The sequence below is a fragment of the Pteronotus mesoamericanus genome, unplaced genomic scaffold (genome assembly GCF_021234165.1).
Source record: "Pteronotus mesoamericanus isolate MK-2021 breed Mesoamerican mustached bat unplaced genomic scaffold, CSHL_Meso_final contig_105, whole genome shotgun sequence".
NCBI lineage: Eukaryota > Metazoa > Chordata > Mammalia > Chiroptera > Mormoopidae > Pteronotus > Pteronotus mesoamericanus.
In genome coordinates, this window is record NW_026555006.1 from 7385531 (window position 1) to 7400276 (window position 14746).

The 14746-nt window shown below is 41.8% G+C and overlaps 1 protein-coding gene across 1 annotated transcript in view; it reads right to left on the bottom strand.

The window, feature by feature from the left end:
• The window catches only part of PLPP3 (phospholipid phosphatase 3), a 79950-nt gene extending 65882 nt beyond the window's left edge, over positions 1-14068 (bottom strand). The window contains exon 1 of the mRNA XM_054573704.1: positions 13314-14068. Coding sequence (XP_054429679.1) covers positions 13314-13452 — 139 coding nt within the window. The 5' untranslated portion in view covers positions 13453-14068. The remainder of the gene's footprint in view (positions 1-13313) is intronic.
• Positions 14069-14746: the final 678 nt, after the last annotated feature.

The window sequence follows — 14746 nt, forward strand, 5'->3', positions numbered from 1 at the left end:
AAATGTTCTTTTTCCGGTTGACATTTGGAAATAATGATATTCTGGGTGTGGTGGTTTTGATGTTTTGTTTTGTTTTCTTGGATATTCAGGGCTGGAGAGCAGGAGATCTAGAATGAGAAAAATCAACTGAGGCAAGAAAAGATATTTACATTCAAATCTCAGGTCCATTCATTATCATTTGGTAGAACTATTCAGTGACACGGATTATTAATTAATAATAAGTGTTTGAATTTCTCAGCTGAGGCCAGCACAACCATAAATAACCCATTTAAGACAAAATTATAATTATAGGTCATTCAACCCCATCAATGGCTTTAGGAAAAGATGGTTTATTTTCTTCTGCATTATGAATGTTTTGACCCAAGAAGTATATTTTAATTTCCCAGGCAGCCCTTAGGATTTCTGTGTCTACACAATGCCCGAGGTATAGACCTTCCAAAGCAAGGTCTTTCCTGGTTTACAGGGATAAGTGCAGCCCATCATCCCTCCTGCCATGTCACTGGAACCCCACTTTGCAAACACATTTAAATGAGAAGACTACTAGACTGAAGGCAAGTAAATTAGTAACACCTTGGAAATATGTTTAAAATCTCAGCCTGCCAGAAGTTGCTCCCTGCAATCACAGTATGTGCAGTTGCATCCAAAGAAGACACTATGCATTTATTTAATCAAAATATCTATTAGGGCCAAGATGACAAGCAAGACAAATGCAACGATGAGAAATAGTATATTAGGCCATTCATCTCTAGAAATTTACAAAGGCTGAACTGACCGAAACAACTATCTGGGCAAGTATCTAATGAAATTACTGTGTGGCTGAGAAACACTTTTGCCACTTCCTGTCAGTGGTTGCCAATTTTACAACAATGTGGGTCATTTGTGGGGAAGAGGATACTGGTGGAAGGTCTATTTACTGCATTTAATGAAGGCGCAGTATCCGCAGCCGCTAACCAGAGAAGCTCCAAATTTCTCAATGTGACCCAAAGGTTACACCAAACCACAATGACAGGAGATCAGGCCCATGGCAATCCATGGGCCTGATAAGAGGAACAAAGGCCTATAGGGAACCTTCCCAGGATCCCAAGGTCTTTCTTCTATATACACACAGCTGCTTGTCCATTCTAGGATGTCCCACCTTTTCACCACTAAAGACCCCTTGCAGTTCTTCCTGGAGCCTCTGTGATGTTTAGAAGGTGTCTTTATGTACCAAGCAAACTGTTTAAAATCATTTCTCCACTTTTGCTAATCAAAGTATACAAAGCACCAATCCCATCTCCTAGTTCATGAAAATGACCAGCAAGCCCAGAGAGAGCTGACAGGTGCCATTCCAAATTCAAATGACAAGCAAAAATGCAGATGCTCTGACTAGTCTAGGCAGAGGCTCATGCTCTGAGTCAGTTAGAGCAAGTTAACCATTGGGAAGCCTACAATACACATTAGGAATTTTTGAAGTGCAGAAAAGAGCATAAGATGCCTCATGGTTGCCTTAATTGATCTTTATAAGTCCAAAGAACCCAGGGTGAGAATCACAGGTCTCACTCATTCTGGACAATGCATCGTGTTGCCGATGTGAAAGCCAGCCCGAGTTGGGAGAAACTGGGGCTTCAGAGAACATAAGCAGTAAAGAGAGTCTAGTGGTTAAGATTGGCCTCACAAGACAGTCTTGGCCCAACTCTCCAACTCACTTGCTGCATACCCTTGGGTAGTTATTTTTAACCTCTCTGCACCTCAGTTCTGTAAAATTGAAGATAGCAGTAATAAGGACTTTAAAGGAGGATTAAATAAAGGAATGAATGCATAGTGCTTAAGCCAGTGAGAAGTACAAAGCTAGCCCCAGATAAATGTTAGCAACTGCCATTATTTAGTTAGACCTGAGTCCAAATGCCAGCCTCAACACTCTATTAGCCGTGTGAACCTGGGCAAGTCATCTTACCTCTCTGAGTTGCAAAACCAGATTATTGACATCTTCCTCCTTCTGTTATTGAAAAGATCAAGTGAGATATCATCTAAAGTTCCCAATAATAAAGGGAAGTGTCTTTTCCTCACCTCTTGCAATATTTGTGGTTTAATTTTTCATGCACTTGTAAGTGCAAGTTACAACTTGATGTTCCAACTAATTGCTAAAGGTTTGTAGTTATGTGTGCCTTATATTCTTTAGTATCTCCAAGCATCCAACAGTCTAAAAGATAAATGGTAATCTAATTTCTGAGATGATAATTATGTATACAAGGTTGGGAAAGTGTGAATAATCATCCTTATCAGGAACTACAGTTCTAGCTCATGGTTTTAAAAATCTTGTAAGCTGATCCTAGTAATACACAGGTATTAATATTAATATTTGGACTTTTAACTGTTTTCAAGGAACTCTGAAGATCCAAGGGTTTTTTCATTTGCTGAGGCAGGAATCTGTTTGTCACACCCTGGTTTGTGGAACTGTGTTACTCAGTGGCTGAGCGGGTCTGGCTGACAACCCAGCCCCTATTTCCCAGTCAGCTTTATTGTTCTCTGCTCACTCATCTTAAACCCAGTGACATTACTAAAGTGATTAAAAACTGATTCTTTGTGAAAAAAATGCCCCTAAGAACAAAGCGACATTATAGTGGTTTCATGAATATGTTAATTCCAAAAGTCCTTGGTAAAACTTTTGTATTTTTTCCTTATATATTTTAATTGATCTAAATATATTCCTAAGATGGTACAGCCACTATGAAAAATAATTTGGCAGTTCCTCAAAAAGTTAAACTTAGAGTTCCCATATGATCCAACAATTCTACTCCTGAGTATATATACCCAAGAGAATTGAAAACACATGTCCACACAAACATCTGCATGTGAATGTTTCTAGCAGCACTATTCGTAATAGTCCCTCCCCCAAAACGGAAATAACCCAGATAACCCACTGATTGATAAGTGTATAAATTAAATGTGTTATGTCCATACAATGGAATATTATTTGGTAATAAAAGTAAATGTAGTACTGATGGATAAACACTAAAAAAAAATCATGCTCAATGAAAGAAGCCAGTCACAAAAGACTACATTATATGATTCCACTTACATATGAAATGTCCACAATAAGCAAATCTATAGAAACAGAAAGTTGATTAGAGGCTGCCATGGGACGGGGCGGGGGGGGAATGAGGAGGGTAGATCTGGAGTGACTAATGAGAGAGTAGGTTTCTTATTGGAATGATGACAATGTTCTAAAATTGATAATGGTGATGGTTGCCCAAAGCTGTGAATACACCAAAAGCTAGTAAACTGTACACTTTAAATGGATGAATTGTATGGTCCGATGAATTATATCTTAATAAAACTGTTTTAAAAATACCATTACTAACCAAGAACAACTGTCTCTGTAAACCAACAGGATTTCTAATGGCTTGTTTATTTTAAGGGGCATTTGGGAAATTTAAAAATTCCAAGCAAAAAAAGAAAAAAGATAACTTACAACCTCATCTTTCCAATAAGGCTATGAACAGAAGCGTTTACTAATCCTATAATATGGATTTTGTAAGTCTTCTATAAACACTGCATTTGAAGTGCTTGCGGAGGGAGCGACCTCCTCACAGTTAAGAAATTCCCAACCAGGGGATCAGGAACTACCTGTAACCTCTTTCTTGCCCACCGCGCCTCTCGCCCCTGACGCCTTAGGCTCAGCTCTCTCCTGCTTCCAACCGCTCTCCTCTCCACCTCCCACTTCTCTCCCCTCTAGCGCAGCAATAGATATGAATCAGCTTAGATTAATGTCCTCTTAATTTTTTTCAAATATGTTAATGGAAATGTTGTCTACAAAACTTTTGTATTTTGTTATTAGACATTTTAACCTTATGTTATTTCTAAAATGGTGCAGCCACTATGGAAAAACAATTTGGCAGTTCCTGAAAAAATTAAACTTGAAGTTAACCCTATGACCCAGCAATTCCACTCCTCGCTCTATGTTGTGTTTAGTTTCTATATGAAATGTTCCATAATGAAAGGAAAACGAAAACAAAAATAAAACTTTATTTGCTCTGCTGGTTCCCCCAAATAAAGTTCAAGTTCCTTAGCTGCCTGCCACTTACAGCCTGCTTTTATAATCTGGCTCAAACCTATTCCGACAGCCTCATCTCCTAGATCCTCTTCGCCCCACTCAATGCAAATACACCTACTATTTATACTCTAATTCCTCACCCTTCCCAAGCCTCTTAGCGCTTGTGGTTCCCTTGGCCACAATACCATCTGCCCCTGCATGGCTAAAGGTATTTCCAGGTCCATGCCCTTAAGCAAACTTCATCACTCATCACCAAGCTGCTATATCCTTCCTTACAACTACAAAGTCAGCATCACTCTGTGTGTATGTGTTTGTGTGTACACGCAGCCTGGGGATCCTTAAAAGATGAGGCGATCCCTGGACCTAGTAGGTGCTCAACAAACATCTGCAAAAGATGTATACTTAAAAAGACATACAAACATAGACTTAATTAAATAGACTCTCTAGAAATTATATGATTGATACCACAAACTAATTTGGGGGCCAGATGTAAAGAAACCATCAATGAGAACAGCTTCCTTCGCGTCAATATAATCATGTGTATTACATGTTTTAGGGATACATAAACAGGAACCAAAGCATACTGCTTATTATGACAAGGCGCTTATGCTGATTTGCATTTCTCTACACAACTCTCTAGGCATATAATTTTGTTAATTTATGACAAACCACAAAAACACACTTACCACCAATACTCTGATTGCAATATATACTTTCAAAGCACACAGAAATCAACTTTCTTTCAAAAGTTTCCAACTGGATCTTATGTGTGTTATTTTGTTTGGTTTGTTTTGAATTTGGGAATTTTAATGCAGATTATAATTTATAACTTAATCAGGATCTAAGGGAAGAATAGTTTCACAAGGATGTTCAAAAACCTGATCTAGACTTCTTTTGAATGGCCGCCAATTAATGCATGGCCTTGACAAAATTATTTAATCTGAGAATCAGTTTCCTTCTTAGTCAAATTAGAATAATTTCTACCTCAAGAGATGATGGAGAAGTTTTTAAAAAGCAAAACTTCAAAAATACGCATTCTCTTTCTTCTCTCCTTTGAATACATCATTTGAAAAAGATGATGCCTCTCTGAGCCAAAGTCAGTCAGCTGCTGTCTTTGGTAGTAAGCACTTTATAGAACATACACCTGTTTGAAGAAAAGCACTGTATCAAGAATGGCCTAGTCCTCCAATTTGTCCCATGTATCTCTGGCTTCACTCAACTACCACCAACTGATCTGGATTAAAAGTTAAACCTGTTTGTCTTGTTCCTCTTTTAATAAACACAGGCAAGAGAAAGAAGAGCCTACAGCTCTCTGGTGAGCGCTGCCTCACAGATGGCATCAAATTTCAAACTGACAAATAAACACAGAAAAGCAAAATGGTAGAAAGCCAAGACCTTGGTTCTAGGCCCTGCTCTGTCCCTATAACTGAACAATTAATTACTAACCAATCCAGGCCTCAGGTTCACTAACCCAGGGCACGGAGTAGGACTCCATCATAACAGTGGTGACCACAGCTACCACCGGTTGAGTGGGGTGTATATGCACCATGCTCTATACCAGGCATATCCTCCCAACATCACATGCACACGTTTTCCCACCTTACACGTGAGGAACCTGAGGCCTCAGAGACATCCAGTAACTGGCCTAAGCTTATATAGTTAACAGCAGTAAGTGAACTCCCATCCGTCTGATTCTAAAGCCTGTGCTTTACTTCTTAGACTTCCCAACCTTCCACTATTCAAAAAGGCCTGCTTTTGTGACTGGGATAAAAAATGACCTTCATATTGTTGATAATGCTATCTCTAATGTACTTTCAAGTTCCATGAATCTAGACAATGAAGAACTGTTCTGGTGGTATTTTATTATGTCCACAGAGAGGCTCATTCAGCACACTTTAAGTTATTTTGCAATTATTTATGTAAAATTCTGTCTCGCCCACTATCCAAACTCATATCTGTGCCCTCTACTGGGTTCTACAAAATATTCTGTGCACATTCGGACTCAGTACAATTAAAATAAATGAAATGGAATGAAATAGAAAAGAGTGAGTCTTCATTGCATTAATTCCATTGAAAAGTAGGCAGCAAGCTAAGCTGACAAGACCTCTGATGACTACCTAGTAGCTGGGTGTCCTCGTACAAGTTACTTAACTTCTCTGAGCTGCAGCTGCCTCATCTATAAAAGAGATCTAATATCTATACCACATGGTTAGCATGAACAATAAAGATAATCACCAGAACAGTCACTCCTTTCTTCAGTAAATATGTGGAGTACCCTGGATAAACAAGCATTTTGATCATTTTTCAATCACAGCTATTTTAGTTAGGTTTTCCCCTGGGCTGTCAAAAGATACAGAGAAGAGTAGATGCTAAAACAGACTATTTGTCCTAATCTCCTTCCACTCTTCTAAGGGTTATTTGTCTTTCTCTTAAGATGATGTGGCCATCTTCCCTTCAAAAGAAGAGGATGCAGCCACCAAAGGCTACTGAGGCTCCTAACTGTAACTTTCCCAGACCATAAAACCTGCCACTGCTCTTCTTCGGCTAATGAGAAACATTTATGTTCCTTCTGCCTGGTTTTTGCTTAGGATCCTCCTCACAAATTTTCCTTCTCATATATTTTAGGCAACTCTGGTGTCAAAAAAATGAAAGAAGAGTCCATAGAACCATTGAGGAACAAGGGCACTGGAAATGAAAGGAAGTCACTACTATTACTATGAATAACATTACCAACCTAATACCTGAGAATAATACAATGATTTTTAACGTTTTATAGTGCTTTCAGATCCACAGTCTCATCTGAGTGCCGTCACACACATTAGGTTTGCTTGTTCCTTTTACAGATCAGAAAACTGATGCCTGAAAAGGTTAAATAATTTTTGCCCATGTCACACCTATCTTAGCTGTATGGCAAGATTCAAATCCATCTGTTCGTAAATCCAAAACTTGTATTACTTCTACAATACTTTGCCAAGCTAACTTTGATCTTTTAAAGGTCCAATTGGAGAATCTAATTTATTCCATTCACTTTTTACTCATACACAAACTTCAGTATCTCAAAAGAAAATATTTATAGAGTTAACACCTCATTTATCCAAGTGGTCAGTTAGTTGGCAACTTGAACTACCTAGAACTCAGTTTGGAACCCGGAAATAAAAACAAACCCCAGCCTCTTGGCAATTCGGAGACACCCCCAAATCCTTGCACTAAGAATCATAGCAGATCTGAGGGTGGCACCCAGAGGTAACTTTTTCGTTTGAAAGAACTATGACAAACTTGATTGTCTTTACTGAGAAAGACAGGTGCACTGCCCACAGATGGAAAAAAAAAAAAGTACAGACAATCTAATAATGTGGAAAGTGCCAGAGCATTCAGTGGAGGGACAAAAAGCCCTCTACATAAGTCAATTGCCCATTAGACATCAGCCACTAAACAATGCAGTGATTCTCAAACTGGTCTGATAAGAATCACCAGAAACTTTGATAAAATACAAAATCCCAGGCACTGGCCCAAAGCTGACTGAATTGTACTCTCCCAAGAGGTCTGAGAATCTGTATTTCACACCAGGTGGGTCTCCTTATTAGGTGAATTTGTGTAATATTGACATAGTAGGCATCCCCCAAATAGATTGTTACTCATCAAATAATGTGTACTGAATTGAACTGATACACAGGGTAGAGTTTCTCCATAAATATAACTGCCTACACTGGGAAGAAGTCTTTACTATGGTCTCATTAGCATCATGCTGTGACCAAGTGGGCTTGCCAGCCCAAACAACTGCACAGGAAGGGGGAAAGAAAGAATCCGAAATGGACAGGATATCCAAAGACCTAAAAATGGAAAAGGCCACCAACTCTGGCTTTAGTAGTCTCCCTCAAAGACCACTATACCCCTATGGTATATCTCTTAAGGATATGAGAAAATTAGGGGAAAGGAGCAAAGGAAAAAAAAAACAGCCATTCTGGACAATGAGAAAATAGAGGTTTCCAACTATCCTAGGAAAGTCAGCTGGGCTTACCTACTAAATGGAGGTTCCCTTCCTTATTTCAGTCCATGCAGGATGCTCACCTAGATGGTTCACCAGCTGATCAATGAAAATGTTTCTATATTCTGTAGTTCACATAGCAGATTAAGTTACCAAAACCTATTGAGTTATTAAAAACACACACTTAGAGACTATAACTGAGAAACAGATAGAAGTTAGGTCACCTTGTTTACTTGTTTGCTTGTGATTACTATATATTTCAGCAGGCAGGTGAAAGGGCACATCCAGCCAAGGAAAAATCTAACCAGTTTCTCAGCATATTTGGTTAACTCCAGTAAAAGTGCTTGCTATCTCTCCAGAATGATCACCAATGTAAGCAAATTGTCAGCACCAGTTCTTAGGTAAAACAAGTCACAAATTGTTACAAGAAAAGTCACTACGGAGTTTCTACATCACAATACCTACCAGCACAGACCAGTGAAATTGTTAGAGCTAGAAGGGGTCTGAGAAATGAGAGTCCCTTCCTTTTGTTGCAATGGTAAAGAAACAAAGGCCTAGAAAAGTCAAGTGAATTTCCCCAAAGTGGTAGTACAAGACCAGAACTCATTTCTGTACGCTCTTCATTGTTGTGAGGACTCAGTGAGCTAATGTACAATGAAGAGCTAAACAGACGGTGTGCATGAGGTAGACAGTCAACATATGTGAATGTCATTCCTCTTTTCTTGAAATCGGTCACAGAATGTTGCATGGCAGCATTAGACATGAGACATGATCTCGCCCAACCAGCCACGTTACCAACGGGAAAAAACAAATCAACAAAACTGAGATCCACAGAAAGCTTACTTATGCACAACCACACAACCAGATGGTAGCGTTGGATGGCCGGGAATCTGAAGTTTCCAAATCACCCGTTCTCTTCATTGCACAACACTGCTGCCCTTTCACTATTAAAAATGAATAGTTTAATAACAGATGATGATTTTATGTATCCCACATATGGAACCAGTGCTAGAATTAAATCTTAACCATTTAACTGCAAATTGAGAAATGTCCAGAAACATGTTAGAACAAATAAATTATATTGCAGGGTGGCTGACTATCCAAATTCAACATTTCTACTTGTTAGAACCTCTTTTCCCTTGCCTCATGACACTCCTTCCAGTGACTTTGTTTTCTGGTGGGGAATGGACAGGAGTCATGACCCCCAGACTAACCTGACCACCACCTGATTCCTTAAACATCTCCCATCCCTATGCTCAGCTAACCTACCTTCTGGTATCAAAGACAAATGAAGAACAGTCTTTCTGAACAAAAGAACTTTCTCTAAAAAGGATTAGATGGTAATCTAGGGCTCAAGAATTCTGCTCAAGTTTAGATCAATAATGAATGGAAATCATGTGTCCTCAACTTACTGGACAAGCGTGTCTTTCTGCTATATGAAGTGAATAATAGTTTGTGGTCTTCATTATAACATCATAACTGATTATTTATTTCACAATCTCATCTACCAGTAAGACACAAAATATGAAGACAACCACAAAACCTTCACTCAGGGCTCCAGATTATTAATCCCTTATATTTGTTCAAGTTTTGAGAGATGACAAAATAAGTTTTATACACAACATTTCTTCTGATCCTCACAGCAACATAGTTAGTGGCCATTCTGATCCCCATTTTGCAAATGAGCTAACTGAACACAGAGGATGAAGGGCCTTGAACAAGGACGACAGGACAAAAAGCTGGACCTGTTTAAAAGTGTCAACCCAACAAAGTGTATGGGTTGGAAGAAGGCTCTCAGTACATATCTAGGGGGGGGATAGGGAAGAGGAAAGGCAAGGCACAGAAATAGAAATTCAACATGGATTTACCAAATCTCTGCATTGTGCTACAGCCATGTCCTGTGTTGTGTTCTTTCTTTGGAACCACTATCTCATCGCGGGAAAAGTGCCTCAAAATCTGGGAATTACTTAGTAGAACTTGCCCCAAATCAAAACAAGGCCATACCACTGACCGGAAGAGTTAAATAGCCTTTATCCATCTGCTTAGGTGCAAATGGGTAACTAGGAAGAAATGTGGAAAGGCAGGATTTTCTGCAAACTGAGTTTCAGGATTTTCTGATGAGAATCTGAGTTTCAGGATTCTTGAGAGAGGAACGGAAAGGGGGACAGACTCCAGTCATGCTCACTGAGAATTAGATATCCACCCAAACCAACCTCACCTTGTATCTAAGTCCTTCCTTTCTCTGATACTTGGTTTTCTCATCTATAAAACAGAGATAATCTCTTCATGAGGGTTTCAGTGAAGAGTACATAAACTAATTTATATTAAAAATAAGGTAACAATAGTAGATGCACCTCCCTTCTTGCCTGAGAATATTCTCTGCTGCTCTCATGTAACCTCATACACCAGAACCAATGCACGGAAAACAGAAGGTGTATATATTACTTAATTGCAAGGAAAACAAAATCCACTTCAGAATAACTACTGTGGAAAAATTCATATCTGTATTTATAAAAACAATTAGTGGTGAAGGCAAAGATAGCTGTTCACTGGGAGGTAAACTCCTATTAGTGTTCTCTGACAACCAGATTCTTTTGGCCTACAAACGAGTGGACTTTTGTTTTTTCACCAAGAATTTAACATTCTATAAAGGTATGTGGAACAAGTTAAACTGCTTGCATATTTCCACTTGCATAGCACATGGGCTTTTATTTTTTCCAGATACAAGAAGATGAAGCTTGGTATATATTCCTGTGAGAGAACAAACAGAAAACTATTTCTCTCTTTTTAATATATTAGTGCCCTGTAATCCAGACCATATGATCAATAAACTATATAAAAATTAAACCATACTGACAGTCTTAGGCAAAAAGTAAAGCAAGTAGAAACAATTTTTTTTAGGACTTTGGTGTGCGGAATATTAAAATCACATGTTGTGTTATTAATTTTCTTTTGGAAGCCAAATTGAGTTCTCTTGCATAAATTTCTCAAGTAAATATTTACCTTACAGATTTTCCCACTAAAGTTATTCGAGGTATTAAATTAGTGGTATTGTAACTAGGCCTACACATAGGGGAGACACTGATAATAAGTCACTTTGAAAATGACTTAGTTGTCATGGCTTTAATGGCAAGGCACATACATTAAACGGATAGCTATGTTTTGCCTTGTAATAAAATACAAGGGTCTGTTATCATCACTTTTTGGAGGTAAACAAAATTACTTATTCAAACAGGCCAACACTGGGTAAACATAATAAACAACCAGGTTAAGAATATCAGCTTTGGGCGATGGGGGTGCGGGCAGGGAGCAGATGAAACATACACCTTCCCTACAGTTTCCATGCACAACAGAGCAGCCTGGGGTTTCTGTGTCTCTGCCTACAACATAGCTGATAGGTGTGTCTTTTTGCAAATTCCTTCAGTCTTTCTCTTTTAATGATAATACACCATCTCTTGGGACTGGAGGAGAGCAATAGGGTTACAAAGGGTGTCAAGCATATTCCAACTGGGCTTTCCTAATCACAAAGTAGGTTAGTAGGAGGTACGCTGCACCCTCTGGCAAGAAGGAGCTCACTCACCCTACCACCAACCCAACATGCCAGTAAACACTGGAAGCTCCAGGCAAGTTTACAGTGAACAGATTCAATATGTTTAGCATTTCCTGATTCTCCCCAGAACCAGGGAGGGTCTTTTAAAAATTCAACAGTTTGGCAAAGAAAGTACTAATCTTCCCACTGTGCATGATAGTAAGCCAGGCACTTTCAGGAAGGCAGGCCCCCCAGTGACAATTCCTTTACATAGCATCTTAATATTGAATTTCCCAGAAGAGGTGGGAATGGGATTTGCAGTCACCTTTCTTCCCTTGCACAGAACACAATTTTTAAATTCTTAAGAGTTCCACCTTTCTTTGACTCTCAAAATTTACTACGGACCGGCAAGCCAAAGGACCTTGCTACAGAAAGTCATAAACAGAGGTAGTGTAAGTCCAGCCCAAGAGATCTCTAGTTTACACAATCTGCCTGGACAAATCCATTTCAAAGGGGACTTTAAGTCTCAGTGCAGGAGTTCTATTTTAAGGGAACTGAATAGGGAACACAGATGTTTCTCAGTTAGCAGAGTTGGCAGAACAGCTCCTGGACCAAATCCGAGTTCTTAATGCAGGAAGGGGCCTTGGATAGCATCTAATCAACCCACCCACTCAACTGATGAGGAAACTGAGGCCAATGAGGCAGTTAGGTGGCACACCCAACAAGTGGCAGAGTGGCAGTGTTTTGATGACAAGTCCTGTGCTCTTTCCATTACACCACGACGCTCTTTAAAAGAAAGAAAAACCACGCTGACTTCAACCTTGGAACTCCTGTAGATTCGTGTCAATAGCTTTTCCCTCCCTGCGCCGAATTCATAAATCCTCACTCTACGACTCCAACTCCTTTCACTCCCACAGCCCTTCCAACTAGTTCGATAAACAGAAGCGGACTATCGTCTCAACTTTCTGAGGTGCATTAATTGTGGTCCCCAAACTTGAAAGTGACTTGCATTCCCAGTGCCTCAGTTTCCCCCATCGGTGAAATGGGGCTCTTCACCGGAACTGCACCAGTAAGGGGGAGAGAGAGAGTTAAAATTACCACCTGGCACACAGTAGGCGCCTAAGAATTGACTGCAAAATGGATACCATGCATCGGTCCCCTAGAGAGCACCTTCCAAACCCCTGGGAGGCGTTGAGAAGAGGAGTGGAAAGGGCAGCTTTCAGGTCTGGCCCTGCCAGGGCAGCAGCGGCGGAAGGGGTTGGATGTTTACATACAGTCAGGGGAAGGCAGCTCGGCTCTAGGCAGGAGCCCGGCGCTCCAGCAGATCCATTTTACTTGGATGGAGGGGAACAAGCTATGCGCTGGCTCTCGATTCACGGTTCAGCCAACTACCCCTAACTAAAAGGATGAACCCACATATCCCGTGGGATTCCACCTGGGTTTCCAAGTGGAGACGGCTTTTAAAGAGTAGGTTTACAGTTGCCCGCGAAAGCCTAAGCACGCCCAAACATTCATGTGCAGGCCGGGAAGTCGGTGGGATCGGGGAGGGCACGGGCCAGGGGGCCAGAAGAGGAGCGAAGTCTCCCCGAGAAGGCTGCGGGGGCCTCCCGGGGCTGACAGCGCGGCAGTGCCCGGAGACGCGGGCGGCTGGCGGCCCCGCGCCAGCGAGGAAGTGCCGTGCCCCGCGCGCAGGCAACCCGCCGGGCTGGGACCCGCGCCGAGAGCCGAGGGGCCGAGGGGCCAAAGGACCGCGGGGCTGGGCTCACCCATAAAGAGGCAAAAGAGGTCGAGGCAGATGAGCAGCGCCCGCTTGCTGCCGCCCTTCCTCGGGTTGTTGTTGAGCGAAGGGCTGCCGCCGTTCTTGCTCTCCGGGACGATAGCCTTGTCGTACTTGTAGTTTTGCATGGCGCTGGCTGCGGCGCGAGCCTCCCGCCCCTCGAAGACGCCCCGCAACAGCAGCCACACACCCCACACCCGGGCGCCGGGGTCGCTTCCTGGCCGAGGCTGCTCGGGAGAGTGGCGAGTCGGCCCCGGTGTGGGGCTCGGAGGCGAGAGGGCGGCTTCTCTGCCTGCTTCCAACGCAGACGGTGGTGTTCTCTGCTCCCTTTGGGTGCCTCTGTTTTCTTTCCTCTCTCAACCCCAAATCGTTCGAAAGTCCAAGGGGAAGAGAGCCAAATCCCGAGCTGAAACTTTTGCAGAGCTGCGCTGCCCGAGAGGCGCTGGGTTAGCGTGAGCCTGCGAGCGCGAGCGAGCTAGTGGGCAGCGCGGGCGCTCCGCCACCTTCCCCCGCAGCTGGTGACTTAATGAATGGGAGCTGCGCAGAGCCCAGCCACTCCGGAGCGCCGGCCCCAACTCCAAATTTTCCTCCTCCTATTGCTGCTGCTGCTGCTGCCGCTGCGGCTGCTGTTGTGATCGCCTTGGATTTGTTCTCTACACTTTTATTTCACGAGGTCCTTTAAAGAGAGAGGGATCGAGAGGGACCTCCTCACTTGGCTCTGAAGGGATTCAGAAAGCACAGCCCCTTCCTTAAGCTGCCTAAGACGTAGCATAATTAAGGCCACATTTTCCCCCACCCCCTTAAAAAAAAAATGTAAGAGGAAAGTTCTCAAGCCAGAGAATCAGAGAGCCCCTAGCGTCCAGAAACATCAGATTGTCACAAAACGAAAAATATATATAAATGAAAAAAAAAAAAAAATTCTTGCTGGCCTTGGGCCAGCAATTTAAGGCTGTACAGCTAACATGCATTTCTCCTCTCAAATTTGAGGTTTTCAAGTCTGTTTTCCCGGTCTTTATTTTGATTTGAATCGCATTATCTTGAAAATACTCAAGGAAAACTGTCGCGCGGGGCGGGGCGGGGGGGGAGGTTTGGGGGTGTGTGTGGGGGGGTTTGGGTGGGTGTGTGTGTGTGTGTGTGTGTGTGTGTGTGTGTGTGTGTGTGTGTGTTTGGGGTTGTTGGGTTTTTTTTTTTTGAGATCTTAATACCCAGCACTTACACCGTGCTAGATTCTGAGGATAGCATGAAAACAAAACAGAATTGCAGTCCCCACGTGTAAATTGGAGATAATACTCTTTCTCCCAAATAAAGTAATTGTGGAGAATTAATCAGTTAATCACCTAGAAAAGCGCCAGATACACGGGAAGAGCTGTGTGTGGGTTTCATGAGATTCACCCCTGCCTCTGAAGTGAAGGAGTCTCAAGC